This window comes from Passer domesticus, chromosome 1 (assembly GCF_036417665.1).
Source record: "Passer domesticus isolate bPasDom1 chromosome 1, bPasDom1.hap1, whole genome shotgun sequence".
Classification (NCBI taxonomy): domain Eukaryota; kingdom Metazoa; phylum Chordata; class Aves; order Passeriformes; family Passeridae; genus Passer; species Passer domesticus.
The window spans coordinates 132,479,264-132,494,733 of record NC_087474.1 but is presented as its reverse complement, the minus strand read 5'-3'; the positions used below and the strand labels follow the sequence as shown (position 1 = coordinate 132,494,733).

Here is a 15,470-nt window from a genome sequence, read left to right as displayed (position 1 = left end):
TTGCTGTGTAGACAACTGCTCCTTGATCAGATGGCCTAGCACAGCCTTTCCCATAGCATGGATGATCCCTATGTCCTGCAGGTATTGAACTGAGGAATGGGAACAGAGGGGTGAGCAGTGACAGGAGAGAGAGCAGAGGTGCCAGAGGGAAGATTGGTGGGAAGATGTTCGTATAGTTCATATGGAGCTCAAAAAAGTAATAAATGGGAGGGGCTCCGAAGGCAAGAAGAGGAAGGCATGGGTCAGTTGTGCAGGGTGAGGTATGGAGGACTCTGAATAGCAGTGATTTCCTGTTTGCCTAAAAACTCTAGGAATGTGGAGGGGAGGAGAGATCATTCCCTTGCTTCTTAGCATTGTATTAAATTAAAATTCTTAAATTCTGTTTGGTAGGCAAGAAGCAGAACAGTCTTAAAAATGAGTTTTCCAAAGAGAAGCTACGTTTCCCAAATGGAAGCTGTTGCTGCAGGAGACAATCTGGCGTGTTTTCTTACTGGTGGATTCAGTTATCTATTTTTGGTGATTTAATCCAGATGACTCCTCATAATCAGATTGAACAGATTTTCAGCTGGTTGTGCTAATGCTCTTGGAGTTAGGGTGGTTTTGGTACTTGCAAACTTTCTGAAATGGCTTTGTGATGGCAAGCAGGTGATCCCTGAAGGGCTGCAGGTGAGAGCAAGGTCAGGAGTCATAGTAGAGCATACTGAGGGGGTGTAGGGTGTGGAGGAGAAATGCAGTTCAAATTGTTTTCCTTCAGGGTAGGTTTATGTAATTAATAGGTTAAATAGCAATTTAACAAAAAAGGTGTGGCATTCTTAACTGTTAAGGAAATATGTTGATGCATAAAACAAAAGTTATCTGATGGTGAAGCATAATCCTTTGTTTTAGATGCCATAGTGCTATGCTTTGGTTTGGGCGTTAGACTTTGAAGTTCTTACTGCCCTAGACTTTTGACAGAAAGTAGTGTATTGGGAAACCCACAGGGCCTACATTATGTTTGTGTAGAAGACACATGTTAATCTCTGGGAAAGCATGGCACAGATCTCATTAATAAATGCAGAATTAGGTTTAATTTTCTTCCTGTAGGCTTCCTTCTCAGTGCACTCAGTAGAAACACAGAAGTCCTGTCCAGGTAGCAATGGGCTTCTAGAGGACAAGTGTTCTGGATACAGACACAGGCAGACAACATGCTGTTTTGGAAAGAATTTGTGGAATTGAGTTTTACCTGAGTTCAGTAATTTGATGCAAGAACAAGGTTTTGTCATTTTTCAGCTTGACAGCTGCTAGGAGTGTGTTTCATAGAATGCATACAACTAATTACAGACTCACAGAATCTTTTTTCCCCATGGTTTTCAGTTGATTGTGATGTAGCTGTTTGATATGAAACCTCACAGCAAAATCATAGTGGTGATTAACGAGTTTTTGATTCCCAAAGGATAGTATGGAGTGCCATCAGCTGAAATGAGAATGGAATTTATTGGCTAGATGGTTAATTTCTATAGTGATTAATAGGAAATGTTACTTAATGTGTCTTCAACTTATATACTTATATGAATATTTATGTACATATACACACACACATGTATGTATACATACACACACTCTTCCTCACTCCTTATTAACAGACAATCCTGATCTCTTTCCTCTTGTATTTTAAGGTTTTTATTTGGCTTTTTTTTTTTTTATTATCTGTAAGGCTGTTTTATGTCTTGAATAGAGAATCACTACTGGGAATCCACAGCCATTCCAGCATGCAGTCTCCCTGCAATTAGAACAGAATTCCTTGATTTTGGCAAACTTTAAGTGTCAGCTACAAAGACTCAAAATGGGAAATCTTTTGCTGGAAATTTTGTTGCATAAAAGGTGTTTAAAATGGTCTTACTGCAAGCACTAAGGAGTAAAAAACTGAATCATTACAGTTATTGCATCGTAGTAATACAAATAATATCATCCTCCTTCCTTGCACTGAAGCTGTGAAAGCAAAAGTTGAGAAAGACCATGGGGATGTTTGTGGTTTATGTAGGAAAATTAGGCAGAGTTTTGGTTTCTGGATTTGGAAGAGGCAGCAGTTTGAGTGCATGCACATTCTTATCAGTCCCTTCTCAGTACTCTCCTGCTTTGAAGCAACAGCCTTTTGTTCCCGAGCTCTGTTTCTGTGCTTCCCATCTGTCTTAAGGTCCAGGTGCAAACCAGCAGCTAACTTCCAGTTCCATGATATCTGCAACTCCCAGTTCCATGATATCTAGGCACTGTGGTCCCAATTACTAGGGACAGAAAGCTCAAGAAGAGTGTAGAGTTCATACTTGCAGTGCAGTAGTTTTCTCCACTGTTGATAACCTTGCTTGTGGCTGCCCCCAGTGTGCTCAGAATGGACACTTTATAATCTGATCCGGAGAGTAGTAAGGGAGGATGCCTCTGCATTGGCCTTGAGCATCTCCAGCACTTCCAGAGTTTCTGTGCCAGATGAATGAGAAACCAGAGTGTGCACAGACTCCTGGGCAAAGTTGTGTAGGAAACACTGGTCAGGACATAGCATTCTGCGTCTTGGTTTCTGCACAGAGTAGTGGGAAGTGTTGTTCTCCACAGGTTTCCAGTTTCCTATTATAGCAGCAGTTGCCGTTATATTGAGCTTTAATACAGCTTGACAGAATGAAAAATAAAATGCCTTTGGTTTCCTTCCTGTAGTTGGGGAGCATGACTTTGGTGTCCTCTCATCAGTTTTTTTTTGTGCACTGGCACAAAAAGCTGTGTGCTAATGTTAGCTGTTGTTTGGCAGACTTGTGACAATCTGACTTTTAATGCTTTTTATTCATCTCAAGGGCTGCTGAGGAGTGACTCTATACCTGAGGTTGGAGAGGATGCTGCTGCTACAGTCAGTATGGCAGAAACACTCTCAGAAGAAGAACGGGATGAGCTAAGAAAAGAGCTTGCCAAGGTAATTCTTTTGCAAATAGCTCTTAAACTTGTTTTGATAATGAAAATATGGGATAATGTTATCTTTAAACATACAATTAATGCTTTGCATAGTTATTCAGTGAGTGTCTAAAGCTGGCACTCCTGTGTATTGCACAGATAGGAAGGAAGGGGGTCAAGGAGAAAAGAAGAGTTCTAGTGATGGGGAATTAAGCTGAAAGTGCTGAATGTACAGATTTTAAACTAAGATACATAAATACCTAACCCCCTTTTTTTTTTCTTTTTCTTTTCTTGAGTGATGAGGGGTAAATCAGCAGAGAGAACATGATTGGAAGCCAAAACTCAAGTACTGTCTCAAGTGGTGTGGAGTAGCTAAAACTATTTCTTTCACGAAGAATGCTTTGTAGTAGTATCTGTGTAGGCACTGTATTGCTAGTGTCTGACCATGTTACTGTTCTTGTCCTTAACAGAATATTTTTAAGAGTGAGAAAAAGTAGCATTCTTTGAAGAAGAGACAGGCAAATATACAAGCCTGATACATGCCAAAGTCAAGCTCTATGAAGCAGCCAGTCTTTTTTCTTTAGCAGCTTTATGGGACTTTAGGACCCTTATGAGAGACACTAACTTAAGCCGAAGGTTAGCAAACAAAGGTTAGCTTTAAATTAAGCACATTTAATGCATTTTTGTATTTGGCAGTCCTGAGTATCATTTTGTGCCAAAGATAGTGAGAGTGGGCTGGTCCTGCTAGGATATGTCATGCTGGACTTGAGGCAGATATCCAAAACAGAGGTGCATTGAAGATACTGTAAGGAGCTGTACTCCTGTGAGGAGCTTAAATGAGTGGGTAGCCTGCTGCTCTAAACTGGAGTCATCTTGCCTGGATGAGGAAGTAGGATGGGAGGGATGCCCTTGCCTTTATTGTATGTATGGCCTTAGTCCCTCTGTCACTTCTATAAAGCTCACAGAATGGCATTGTAGAACTGTGCTGACATCTCTGGTCATGTTTCCAGGAGAGGCTTAAGTGGCCATCTGAGTAAAGAAGGAAGTACACAAACAGAGTTTTCTAGTTACAGAGCTGGTGCTGTGTTGTGTGTTCATGTGAGTTTTGACAGCTCAGTCTGCCACCATTTCCACACCTGCTCTGGGGAAGGCACTCCTGTGGCTGGATCCAGTTTACAGGTGCTGCCTTAAGCCACAAAAGGACCTTTCTGTTGAAGCAAGGAGACAAAATTTGTGTATGACAGACATGCTCTGAGCTTCCTGATACTCCTCACACATTGGTATATCTTCTGACGTGGAAGTAGAATACAGGCTTGGCAATTGTCACAGGTTTGGCTGATCTTCAACCCATGTCATGGGTAATACTTTCTAACTATGCAGTCTTTTAGTTACCAGCTTCCTTGTACATACTGCAGTAACAGAGCTAGCTGCAGGTAGATTACTTTCTCACTAGCTCTTGTAGTGTCTGTTAGATTTCCTTTTAGTATTTAGGAATGACCGTGAGGCAATGTTAAAAACCTCTGCCCTCCCATTACTGATGTCTAGTAGATGCTTTAAAGAAACACATAGTTAAATGGTTGGGTATATTCCTTGTTAACTGTTAACCACTTGTTAACAACTCTCGTGCTGCAGGTGGAAGAGGAAATCCAGACGCTCTCACAAGTGCTAGCTGCCAAAGAGAAGCATCTAGCAGAAATCAAGAGAAAGCTGGGAATTAACTCACTACAGGAACTAAAGCAGAACATTACCAAAAGCTGGCAAGATGTTACATCAACCACAGCGTATGTACCAGCTCCTGGTGATTGTTTAGACTGTTGAAGTGAAAACTGTTTAGATCTTGTGTCATGTCTAAACACTCTGTTCTCGTGAAATGAGTTTATATAACACAAAGTTTAGTTGTATTAATACTTCTCTGGGTAAATCAACATAGACTTTTTTAAAAGAAGAACACTGCAAGCTATATCTCATGTGAAAGAAGAATGATTGACCAAAATGTGGGCTATTCTAACACACTTTTATTTGTCTGATACATCTGAGATACCAAGGTGTCCAAAGTCCAACAGAATACCCTTCTTTTGCACCTTGAAAAATTGTTGTAAACTGAGCCCATGCAGGAAGAGTGTGAAGTCAGTTACTGTTCTTGCCAAACACAATTGTTAGCTTAAGGTCTAGAGCGAGCTGCCTTCTGTAATTAATACCCACAGAATGTCACAAGATGTACCTCAAACTTTTTATGGTGAATTTTATTGACATAACTGTGTGGTACAAGAATTTAGACACTTGGCACAAAAAAATAGACCTTTCTTAGTGTGTGGGCATAGTTTCTTTATTTGTATTTTATTTTCTTTTGTATTTTTGAGTGTTTTTTCCTTGATTGGGACGTTTTCTGTGCGAGTTTATTTTGTATTTTAGTAAATCCTGTGATGGCAGATAGCATCTGTTCTAGGGGTGGGATAGTAGGTGCATGTTGGTGAACTGTGTCTGGTCAGAGGTGGCAGAGATGCTGTAGCCAGAAGGGGCTGCAAAGGCTCAAAATAATGTCTTAAGCAGGTTCTCCATTTGGCCCCAAAGCTGAAGTGTACTTATGCATTTAATGCAAATAGACACACACTAACAGTTTCCTTATTAAAATAACTAAAAACTAAATGTTTTTTTGAACACAGATACAAGAGAACATCAGAAACCCTGTCTCAGGCTGGTCAGAAGGCTTCTGCTGCTTTTTCTTCTGTTGGTTCAGTCATAACCAAGAAATTTGAAGATGTCAGGTAGGATTATTTACCTTTTCGCAAGTAATTGCATTTTTTATTTAAGTGGATGATCAATAAATTTATGCTGTTGACATACCTAGTGCTTCTAAAAGCTAATCTATCAAGAGCCTTCAGCAGCTGTTGTAGGGGAGGTAAGAGACTCACTGCAGAGTCTGCTTGTATGTCCTCACTGATGCTGAGGAGTTCTGTGCTGTGTGTTTTATGTAGGAAGAGAAGCAATGAGTGCTACCACCTCCACTGCTGCTCTTACTTTTCTGGTGTGATTGCAGGTGGCACTGCCTGCCTGCCTCTGTGGGGTACACATAGCACTGTCATTTCTGCTCTCTTTCTCAGCTTGTGGAATATTATATTTAAACAACTACTATCTTTAACTGTTTGTGTTTTGTTTGTTTGCTCTTTTGTTGTTGTTGGGTTTTGTTTGGGTTTTTTGTTTGTCTGTTTTTGGTTTGTGTGTTGATTCCTTCCAGGTCTGTTTTATTTCTTTCTAAGCTGTTCTGCCTCATAGAAGTGGCTTGATTTTATTACATTTCTAAGAGACTATTGGCACTTTTTAATTCTTAACTATTATTGGCATGCAATATATTTTGACTTTTGTGCCAAATGACACAGCCCTTCATACACATTAGGTACGTCTGCCAAGTCATTTTTAGAATATTTTGAACTGCTTGCAAAAACCCTGCTGGATGCAATACAATCAGATGCTTAGCTTACAAATCCTTGATTACATAATTCTTAGTATTGGAATCTATACAATTTTTCATGCCCTTAGGTAACTTGTTAAACTTATTTTTCAGTTATTGGGCAAATAAAAATTCACACATTCTCACAGAATATTGCTGCTTGGGCAGCAGTGTAATAAAATCAGCCATTTTAAAGTGCTGCCATTAACTTCTTGCTTTTTGAAGTCTAGTGAGAAAATTCTTTGAGTACAGCTACACAGTTACAGATTTTTCTTCAGATTTATCAGAACTTCATTTCTCTCTTTAATGCTTACTCTGGCATTGTGCAGACTACAGGCATTTTCACATTCCTTTAGGTAAGGTGGGCACAAGAATTGCTTCTCACACTAAGCATGTAGTCAGATTGTCTCCATTAGAGTTTTTGATTTAAGTTTTGTCTGTAAAAGGTTATTTCTTCTTTTCTTCAGTGTTAGTAAGGGTAAAACTGAAGCCCTTTTAATGTCAGGGAAGATGTTGCTTCATGTTCACCTGGTACCTATCTCAGAAGGTGAAATCTTGAGTATATGTAATAATTAATTAGTCTTTCTTCCCTGTTAGAAAGAAACCCACTAAAATGATTCTGCAAGGTTTTTTATCAGGAGACAGTATATGGTGTTGAAGTCAATGGCATGCAGGATTCCTCCTTCTTTGTCTGTACAGTGTTTGTGCCATGGCAGAGTAGAGATTTTCCCCTTTTTGTGTCTATTACAATGCTGTTTAGCATTGTGATTCTAACTAAATTACTAGAATCTAAATGTAAAGTAGTTTATACATTCTTTGTTCATAGTTTGTCCAGTGAAACAGTCCTTGAGTTGATTGCTTTAGCAATGCCAGTATTTTAGTTACTTCATCCACATTAACTTTGATCTAAGCAAATACTCAGTGTTTTCAGCAGTTAAAATTCCTGTGTAACAACTTGTGTCCATTTCCTCTCAGCCCATCTATCTAAGTCTGACTTAATCTTTTCTGTACTCCCCCACTAAGGAGCTAAAGACAGCAGTAGGATCTCTATAAAGATGTTGGATTTGGCTCCTAGAGTACTAACTGGGAGCTGTTGTCCCAGGAGAGGAGATGGGCAGAGAGGCACAGGATGCTATGAGAACTCAGACTCTGAAGTGAGCTCAGTTTGATCAGCTATAAGAATAGCAGCAAGTCTCAGATATGTCCTGTTCAGTATCAGTGAGACAGTGGGAACCTGGAAGACTTCTCTGTTCCTTCTGAAAGCAGAGCTCAGCTGCTCACTTAACAGGAGTCACTTTTCTACCGTAAGGCTGTGGTGTTCCCCAATTAATATTGGACTATTGGACTGGACAAGGACAAGCACAGACTCAGAGCTGTCTTCTACTTCAGGAATACCTTAAGAGTGTCCTAATTACTCTAGATAGTGGCTGTGTGGGTGTTGAGTACTCTGTCAGAAACTAAGCTACTGGGAGAGAATATAACAGTACCAGAGAAGTCTGCTCTGTTGGTGTGCTTCTCAGGGACAATTGTGATGATCTAAATGCAAGGTATTGTTATAAATTCAGGGGTAGCTGTGTTTAAAAAACAAAACAAAAGTGTGAAGAATTAGTGCTGTTGAAGATCTTAGTTGCACTTGAAACAAAATATTAAACATGTTTTTATGAGAACCAAATTCATCTGGAATTCAGCCAGTGATTCAGGTCTGAGGGTTAAAAGACTGATCAAGGGCAAGTCTGAGCTTCAGAAAGGTTTAGATGCCTAAATTTTTTTCCTGGAAGTTAGAGTTGATGGGCCTGATACTTGAACTTTTACTGTATATGCAGGTTCATTTTTGTTCTTAAACTCTTGCATTGGCTTCATTGTGGCTTCACTTTCCCTTGTATTGTTTTGGTTGAGGGACTTCTCACCTACAGTGGTGTGATTTTGTCCATGTTGGACTATTTCTACATATTCCATGCAGCAAACATCACACACAGATATTTATTTGGGCACTGCAAAATGATGTAATAGGGAACTGCAAAAGGGAGTGAGGCAGCTGCTGGAGCTGTGATTTTGGAAACTACTGAAATGGAGAGGAAGGGGGGACTGGTAGTGCAATGTCAGTGTATTCCTTTTTGTATTTGTTTCCTCTGCTCTTTGTTATGATGAAAATGAACTTTGTTCCATCTTAGGTTTCTCTTAATACCTTTATTCTCTTTATAAGAATTTGTTGAAGTTTTGATGAGCTAACCTTCCTTCTGTAGGCAACATCAGTATTCTGTGCAAAGTAGTAGTACCAAGATGTATCTTCTGAGCAGTCATGACTTTCCACTTGGCTCTTCTTGCACTGCATCCCTGTAATGGAGCAAAGTCCATCTTTGCCTTGCTCTGAGATTGCAGAATAACTTTCTTTGCTTGCTTTAGAAGTCTAATCTATGATCATGGATTCCTAAATACCATAACATATCAGCATATCAGCTGGAAATTTAACTACAAAGTAACCAGCTACTGTGTATGTTAAGCTGTGTTTTCTAAGCTGGGACTCTGGCATACCTCTCTTGCCTTTTCAAAATGTGAGGCAGTGGAGTAGCTTTAAAAAAATATTGTGTAGAGGATAAGAAAGCTTTAATACAATACGAAATACATGGAAGACTGGAGAGCAGCTTACTGTGCCTTTTTTATTTATTGTCTTTTTTAAACTTGGGGTTTGCTTTCAAGCATTGCAAAGAGGGCTTGTCTTTCAAACTGGCCAGGTTGATGGCCTAGTTGAGTGAGTGCTTTAGTGTGGCATTCTGTCATTTGGGAAAGAAATACAAGTTCTCTTCCTCATAAAGCTGTTCAAGGCTTAATTGTGCCCCTTGCATTACCTGAAGAATAGGTGGTTTATGTTACAAAAAAAATCAACTGCATTTATCTAATTCAGTTCTCCTGAAAACCAGATCACTGTATGATAAAACTTATGTAATATCTTATGGTGTTATTTTGCAAACTGGATACTGAGGGTATACAGAAGAGTATTGTCCAGCAGCAAGTAAAGTCTTCATGAATATATGAATAGTTCTTCTATTAAATGATGTCTGAGATGAAACTAAACTTTTGTAGACACCTGCTAAAACATCTGTTATACACTATAGGTTGTTGTTTTTCGGTGTGAGCAGTTCTACAGTTTGTAAATATATGTATTTAATCCTCTTTAGCCTTAAACTTCTTGCAGGGAGAAACTTCTTGCAGCATGAGGGAAATTGGCTGAGCATTGACTGAAATTAGTTAGTGTCAGTGTAGCTTTGTAATAAAACCTGCCATGTAGCAAGCCCAGAACTTGTAGTAACCCACATCACAGTGAAGAATATATATTACAGTCCAGAAGACAATCAGCTTGTCTGTGATCTGGAAAAGCCTGTGGAAGCCAGACCATCCATAAGAATGAAACACAGGAGAAATGGGATTGGCGAAATCGATGAAACATAGCTGTGCATTACTGAAGTGTCAGGAAAGCCTTGTGTATCTGATTCCCAATACACTGTAACTACAAATCAACTTACAGTTGTGCATCTGTCTTAAGGGATCCCAACCTTTTTCTGTATTATGGTATTTTACTGATGAGCCCTCATAAAGGATCTCTTAAAATTTTTTCTGCAATAAACATGGAACTTTTTTTCTTCTGTGAATGTATCTTCCATTGATTGTGCTGAGATGCTAATTGTAAGTTTGGAGGTACATTTTATGAGAGTTGTTTCCCTTCCCTCCTCTCCCTTCCCCAGCAACTGCCTGGAAAGTATTCTCTTGAAAGATATCAGACAAATTTTGACATTCCATATATAGTCATGAAAACTTGTATAGTCATGATCATCACTTGTAATAATTCTAAGTTGCTGTTGTGGTCTTTGGTAAGAATTATTTAACATATAAGGCTTGTTCGTATCTGCAGTAAACAGGGATTTCCTGTATGGAACTAAATTAGATGTGTGGTAGTGGTGTTAAGGCTATGCAGGAGCTCCTTCATCTATATCCAATTAGCTTCTAGGAGCAAATGTGTTTTCTTGCTAGACAAACAATAACTGTATAGCAACACTGGCAGGTTATAGAAATCCTCCATGAATTTCAGAACACAGGATTTATCCTGCTCCCAGCAAAAACCCAACCTTGAATACTGACTGATGTGACTGCTTTTGTTGATTGATGAGTAGATAATTTGTATTGATGAATGTAAAAAAACTTGTACTGAATGTAAATGGAAGCCTTCTGGATGTAGATAATTTTTTCAGTAGGAAGATTAGCAGATTTATAAGACTCTCAAGTGTTTGCTACTTGCTATTGCCAAAACTGTAAATGCAGCATGACCCCTGTTGCTTGAGAAACTTAAGGAGCAGACAGACTGTTGCAGCTGAGCAGAACAAGTACTAACAAGCATGGCACTTGAATATTTTTAAAAGAGAAAAAGGTTGCTGCAGCTTTTGCTCTGATGTACTTGTGTGTGTGTGTGTGCATGGCTAAGCAATTTAAGAAAGCAAACCCAAGCAGTTACTAAGACTGTGTAAGACTGGCTGTTTACCAAAGACAGTTTACCAGAAGTCAGCTCACTAAGCCAATTTCTTCTCAATGTAATACTTGAACTAACTTGTCGCTTTCTTTTCTCTTAATGCTGGCATTTAGTATACGCTCCATACAGCATTCAATTAGTATGCCTATTATGAGGTAATGTATGCATAATCCAGCTGTTTGGTTTATTTATTTTCATGTGTGGAATCAAGTCAGATTGAACTTAAGTGTACTAACATAGTTTCATAAAAAACCAAAATACCCACCCAGCTTTGTAGTGGATTTCCTGTACTTACATATAGGATAATTTTTTTTTTTTTAATTTCTGGTTAATGGAGGTGGTTATCAAACATCTGGAAAGTGACATTTCCCTACTGTTTGGAAAACCATAACAGCTTTTCCCTATCTGTTAGAGTGTAATGTTACTAAGTGATTCCAAGTTTAAAAGGCAGTAGCTTGGCATATGTTTTTGAAAATGAAAGTGAGTAAAGAAACCCCTGTGTTTTCACAAAAAGTTTCTTGGTGATCTGGGATGCTTGCCTTTTCTCTCCACTTGCTTGGCTCTGTGTCACTGTGTGCTTTCCCAAGGAAAAAGAGTGCAGCTAAGTGTGGCTGACCTACACAAATGTCAAGCAAAGGAAGAAGGGAAGCTGTGGGCTTCTTTTGAATAACACCCTTGTCTTCAATATTTATATAATACTTTTTTGAGTAATCCTCAGTTCTGGTCCACTGAAGGCAAGCATTTTCTATCCTACATAAAGGCAGAAAAAGTGTACAAAGTGTTGTACAAATTTGCACGTGGCAGTGACAGCTACTTGGAGCATTAAGCCTCTCTTCTGACCCTACTGAATTGTACACCAGTCCTTAGCACTGGAAATCCCAAGCTGTCCTGCTTTTTGTATGCAGAGCTTACTATTTGTAATTACAGCTGCCTTTGGCACTTAAATTTAAGAGAGACTCCCCTTGCCTTTAACATGTTAACAGAAAATGCCACTGTGAACCATGTTTTATTTATTGAACATGTAGCAAAGTAAACTGAACTAGTTTTCCTATAAAAAGTGAAAAAACTCTGATGAGCTCTCTTCAGCAATAATGTATTAGGCTGACCAGAAGTGATGACTAAGATTTTCTGAATAAATGCTTTAAGCCAGAAATGTGTTGGAAATGACTGGCAATATAAGCTAAACCTTGCTAGTTCTCCCTTCCATGGTGATAGAAAGGATCCTGGACCTGGCAATGTTTAGTTGCCAAAGATGAAAGTGAGCCTGCAATTTGAGTATGTTTGAATTGTAGTTTTGTAGTACTTGGGGGGATCCAGATGTAAACTGTTTTTAGGCTGTCTTCAAAACAGGGAAAGAGCCCCAAACAAATCTCATGTTACTGTTGGGAAAAAGGAACTGTTGCTTGTTTTGTGATGTTTGTATGTTAATTAGATGTGGTTTTAATTCTGTGGTTCCTTTTTATTATTTTGTAGAAATTCTCCTACTTTCAAATCCTTTGAGGAAAAAGTTGAAAACTTCAAGGTAAGAATTTCTAAAACACTTTGGTGATTGTGCAGCTGTGGATGTGGAGAAAACTCTCAAGTGGATTCCGGGCAGCCTATTTTTTAGTTACTGGTAAACTGTTGAAGAGGTGCTTAGAGGAACATCTTTTTAAGTCCTGTGGGAACAGTTTCTCTGCCTAATGATTTGTAAATAAAGTAATGGGCTGCCTGCACCTCTACAGGAGGATGCCTTTAGAAGAACTAACAGCCAGCTAACCTGCACAAACAGCTAGTGTTAGGTATGCAAAATAATTAATACCTAATGCTAGGTATCCAGAATTGTCTAGGCTTTTATTTCATGCCTTTCTAGGGACTAGTATCCTAGACAGGAGAATACCTTGGGATACATCTCTCATTTCTGGCATAAAAGACAAAAGGCCTTTGCACCTTAATTTTAACTTCACTCCTGAAAGCCTCAAGTGCCAGAAACAACGATTAATAACTTCTCCAGGTAAAAACTCACTTCAAAAATAACTAATCTGTGTAATCAGAACCAGATTTGACTCCTCCTGGGCACACTGGGCTTGATAAGAAGCATGCAAGTGACAGCAAGGGGAACTGGGCCTTCTCTTGCAATTAATTGGATTTACACCCCTGCAATCCCGCAGAGTGCATGCTGTGGAGGGAAGTGAAAAGGCAAACATGTTACATGGAGAAAGTAACATAGTTGCTCTGCTCCTCTGAAGATCTCAGGACTTGCTCCTGAGACTCAAAACTGACCAAAGTTCTTTCTTGAGAAATAAAGTAGCGAGTTTTAACTCTGAATCTCTTAAAGACTTCATGGTTTGAAAGGCTTCATACCTTTATCCACTTGTACCTGAAGGTGTATCAACCTTTGGACTCTGGAATCAGCCCTGGAATAAGGGCTGCTTCATGTACCTCAAAGGCAAAGAGATTGTGTTAATCTGCTGGTGAGTGTTTCCTGCCACATATGTACAGATTTGTTGTAAGAATATTGTGGAGGTCTCATAGACCTGGAAAAGCTGCTTTGTTGAAGAGAGTTATTAAACCAGATGTATTGGTTTTGTACAGTTAAGCATGTTTGACATGCCAGCTAACTACTATGCTTTGTTGGGCCTCTCTCTGTGTTCTAGTCTAAAGTTGGAGGAAGCAAACCTGCTGGGGGAGACTTTGGAGAAGTTCTCAACTCTGCTGCCAATGCCAGTGCCACAGAAACTATTGCAGAACAGACAGAGGAAGAGACCCACTGAGATTTCTGCCTCTGTCCTGCCACCCACTGCCAGATGCTGCAAGGAAAAACCAAGCACACTTGTAACATTCTCTGCGCTCTTTCCACCAGATGTGCTTTTATTTAGCACGTAGTTATTTTACCCGATTAACTGATACCAAGCTTGTTTGTGGGTTCAAAATATTTTTGAAACTAAAATACATTGGTTGGGGTTTTGTGTGGGAAGGGGAGTTTCTATGCCTTTCAAGCATTTAAAGGACTTACTTGTAATTTGAAGACAACCTTTAAAATATAGCAATGAAAAAAACTCTTTTGAGAAGTTAATTATATTGTACAGATACTGTGGATACATATTTTCTTTTCAATCTGTAATTACTGCTCAACTTAATCCTTATGAATCTGCTGCTGCTGCCAAACTGAAGCTGTTACTTCGCTCCCTTGTGATTGTTTCAGTTGAGTGTTGCCTGCAGGGGACACTGGACTAGGAGGCCGGACAAGGAGGAAGGATCACTCCCAGCTAAAGAAGGACTTCAGTTTCAGCAGGCTCTACACAAGTTATAGCAGGATCACACATGAGTAGGAATGTACTGTCTTTTGAGCGTGTTCCTCATACAGCAGGTGTGGATAGGTGATAGAACATGTAAAACTTACCCATCTGTCTGCGCATTGTCCACCTCAGAAACTTCTGAGCAGCGCAGAGGGAAGCAAGATGCCTCATAGTGCTGGTTTGGTTCAGTCACCATAGCATTTTCAGTCTTGTTTTTTGTACAGGATGCCACTGTGGTAAGATAACACTCTTCTGAACATTGGACCAGTCACAAATAGATTCATTCACACGTGGTGGTGTCACATTCACACTAACAAAGCATGGGATAGAAGAATAAGCCTGACCCTCTTTAGTCATCAAGAGAATTGCTCCGATAGCCTAATGTTGTTTCTCTTGTAGGCTGGACCCTGGAAACACCTGCTACACCATCTTACTCTTTTTTTATGTATTTAAGCCAACACCCCTGTTCCCAACCCCAGAAGTCTGTTTTGAGAGGTGCACAGTGTCATCATTCAGCATTGCTCTCCTAAAAATGTGTCCTCCTACATCTTGTTTTGTCTGCTGTACTCCCAAATTTCTTGTGTTTTATATGTTTCTGCCACTTGGTTAGAACATTTTGTCACTGTGTTTAGAACTGGAAACAAGTTTTGCTACATTTGTGTGAAATCCATGAAACTTCAACTGCCACAGGTGTCTGGAGGAAAAAAAGACAACCTTGCTAGCATGTCAGATGTAGAATGTGTGCTTAATTACAATGTGAGAAGCTTAATAAAAGTGTATGTGAGGAATGTATTGTCCTGTGAACATGGAAGATAATGTAAATAAGTAAGGAAATTTCATTTCTAATGGAAGCAGTCCTTTAAGTTTGGTTCAAAGCTGTGCTGATATGTACTACTGTACTGCTGGGACTCTGCATGGCTGAGCTTGGCATTTCTAGAGAAGACTGAGCCTAGGTTGCCTTCTAGTGGCTTACATAAAATTACAAATCACAGCACTGTTAGGGTTGTAAGGGACCTCTGGAGATCATCTAGTCCAAACTCCCTGTTGAGGCAGGGTCATCTCTGGAGCAGGTTGTACAGGACTGTGCTCAGGTGGGTTTTGAATGTCTCCAAAGAGTGAGAATCCAGGACCTTCTTCAGCAGCCTGCTCCAGTGCTCTGCCACTACATAAAATTAAACTGCCCTGGTTACATTGTGAAGTTCAGAAAACAGGTTGCCATGTTCCCTCAGCCTCTGACAGCTCCAGTTTAACAAAGGAACAGAGAATTTAATGGTTAGAGAGCATGGAGCTCTTCCTCTTTTGAGTCCGTACCAAA

At 39.5% G+C, this 15,470-nt stretch overlaps 1 protein-coding gene across 8 annotated transcripts in view; it reads left to right on the top strand.

Moving 5' to 3' along the window:
• TPD52 (tumor protein D52) overlaps nt 1-14,947 on the top strand; it is a 124,990-nt gene extending 110,043 nt beyond the window's left edge. For 6 of the 8 annotated variants that reach the window (XM_064390043.1, XM_064390029.1, XM_064390019.1 and 3 more), the window contains 7 exons: nt 2,817-2,932; nt 4,543-4,691; nt 5,574-5,675; nt 6,688-6,714; nt 10,991-11,032; nt 12,351-12,399; nt 13,514-14,947. In XM_064390043.1, coding sequence (XP_064246113.1) covers nt 2,876-2,932; nt 4,543-4,691; nt 5,574-5,675; nt 6,688-6,714; nt 10,991-11,032; nt 12,351-12,399; nt 13,514-13,630 — 543 coding nt within the window. In that variant the 5' untranslated portion in view covers nt 2,817-2,875 and the 3' untranslated portion in view covers nt 13,631-14,947. The remainder of the gene's footprint in view (nt 1-2,816; nt 2,933-4,542; nt 4,692-5,573; nt 5,676-6,687; nt 6,715-10,990; nt 11,033-12,350; nt 12,400-13,513) is intronic. The other 2 variants (XM_064390010.1, XM_064390021.1) reach the window with 2 other exon arrangements.
• The last annotated feature ends 523 nt before the right edge of the window (nt 14,948-15,470 follow it).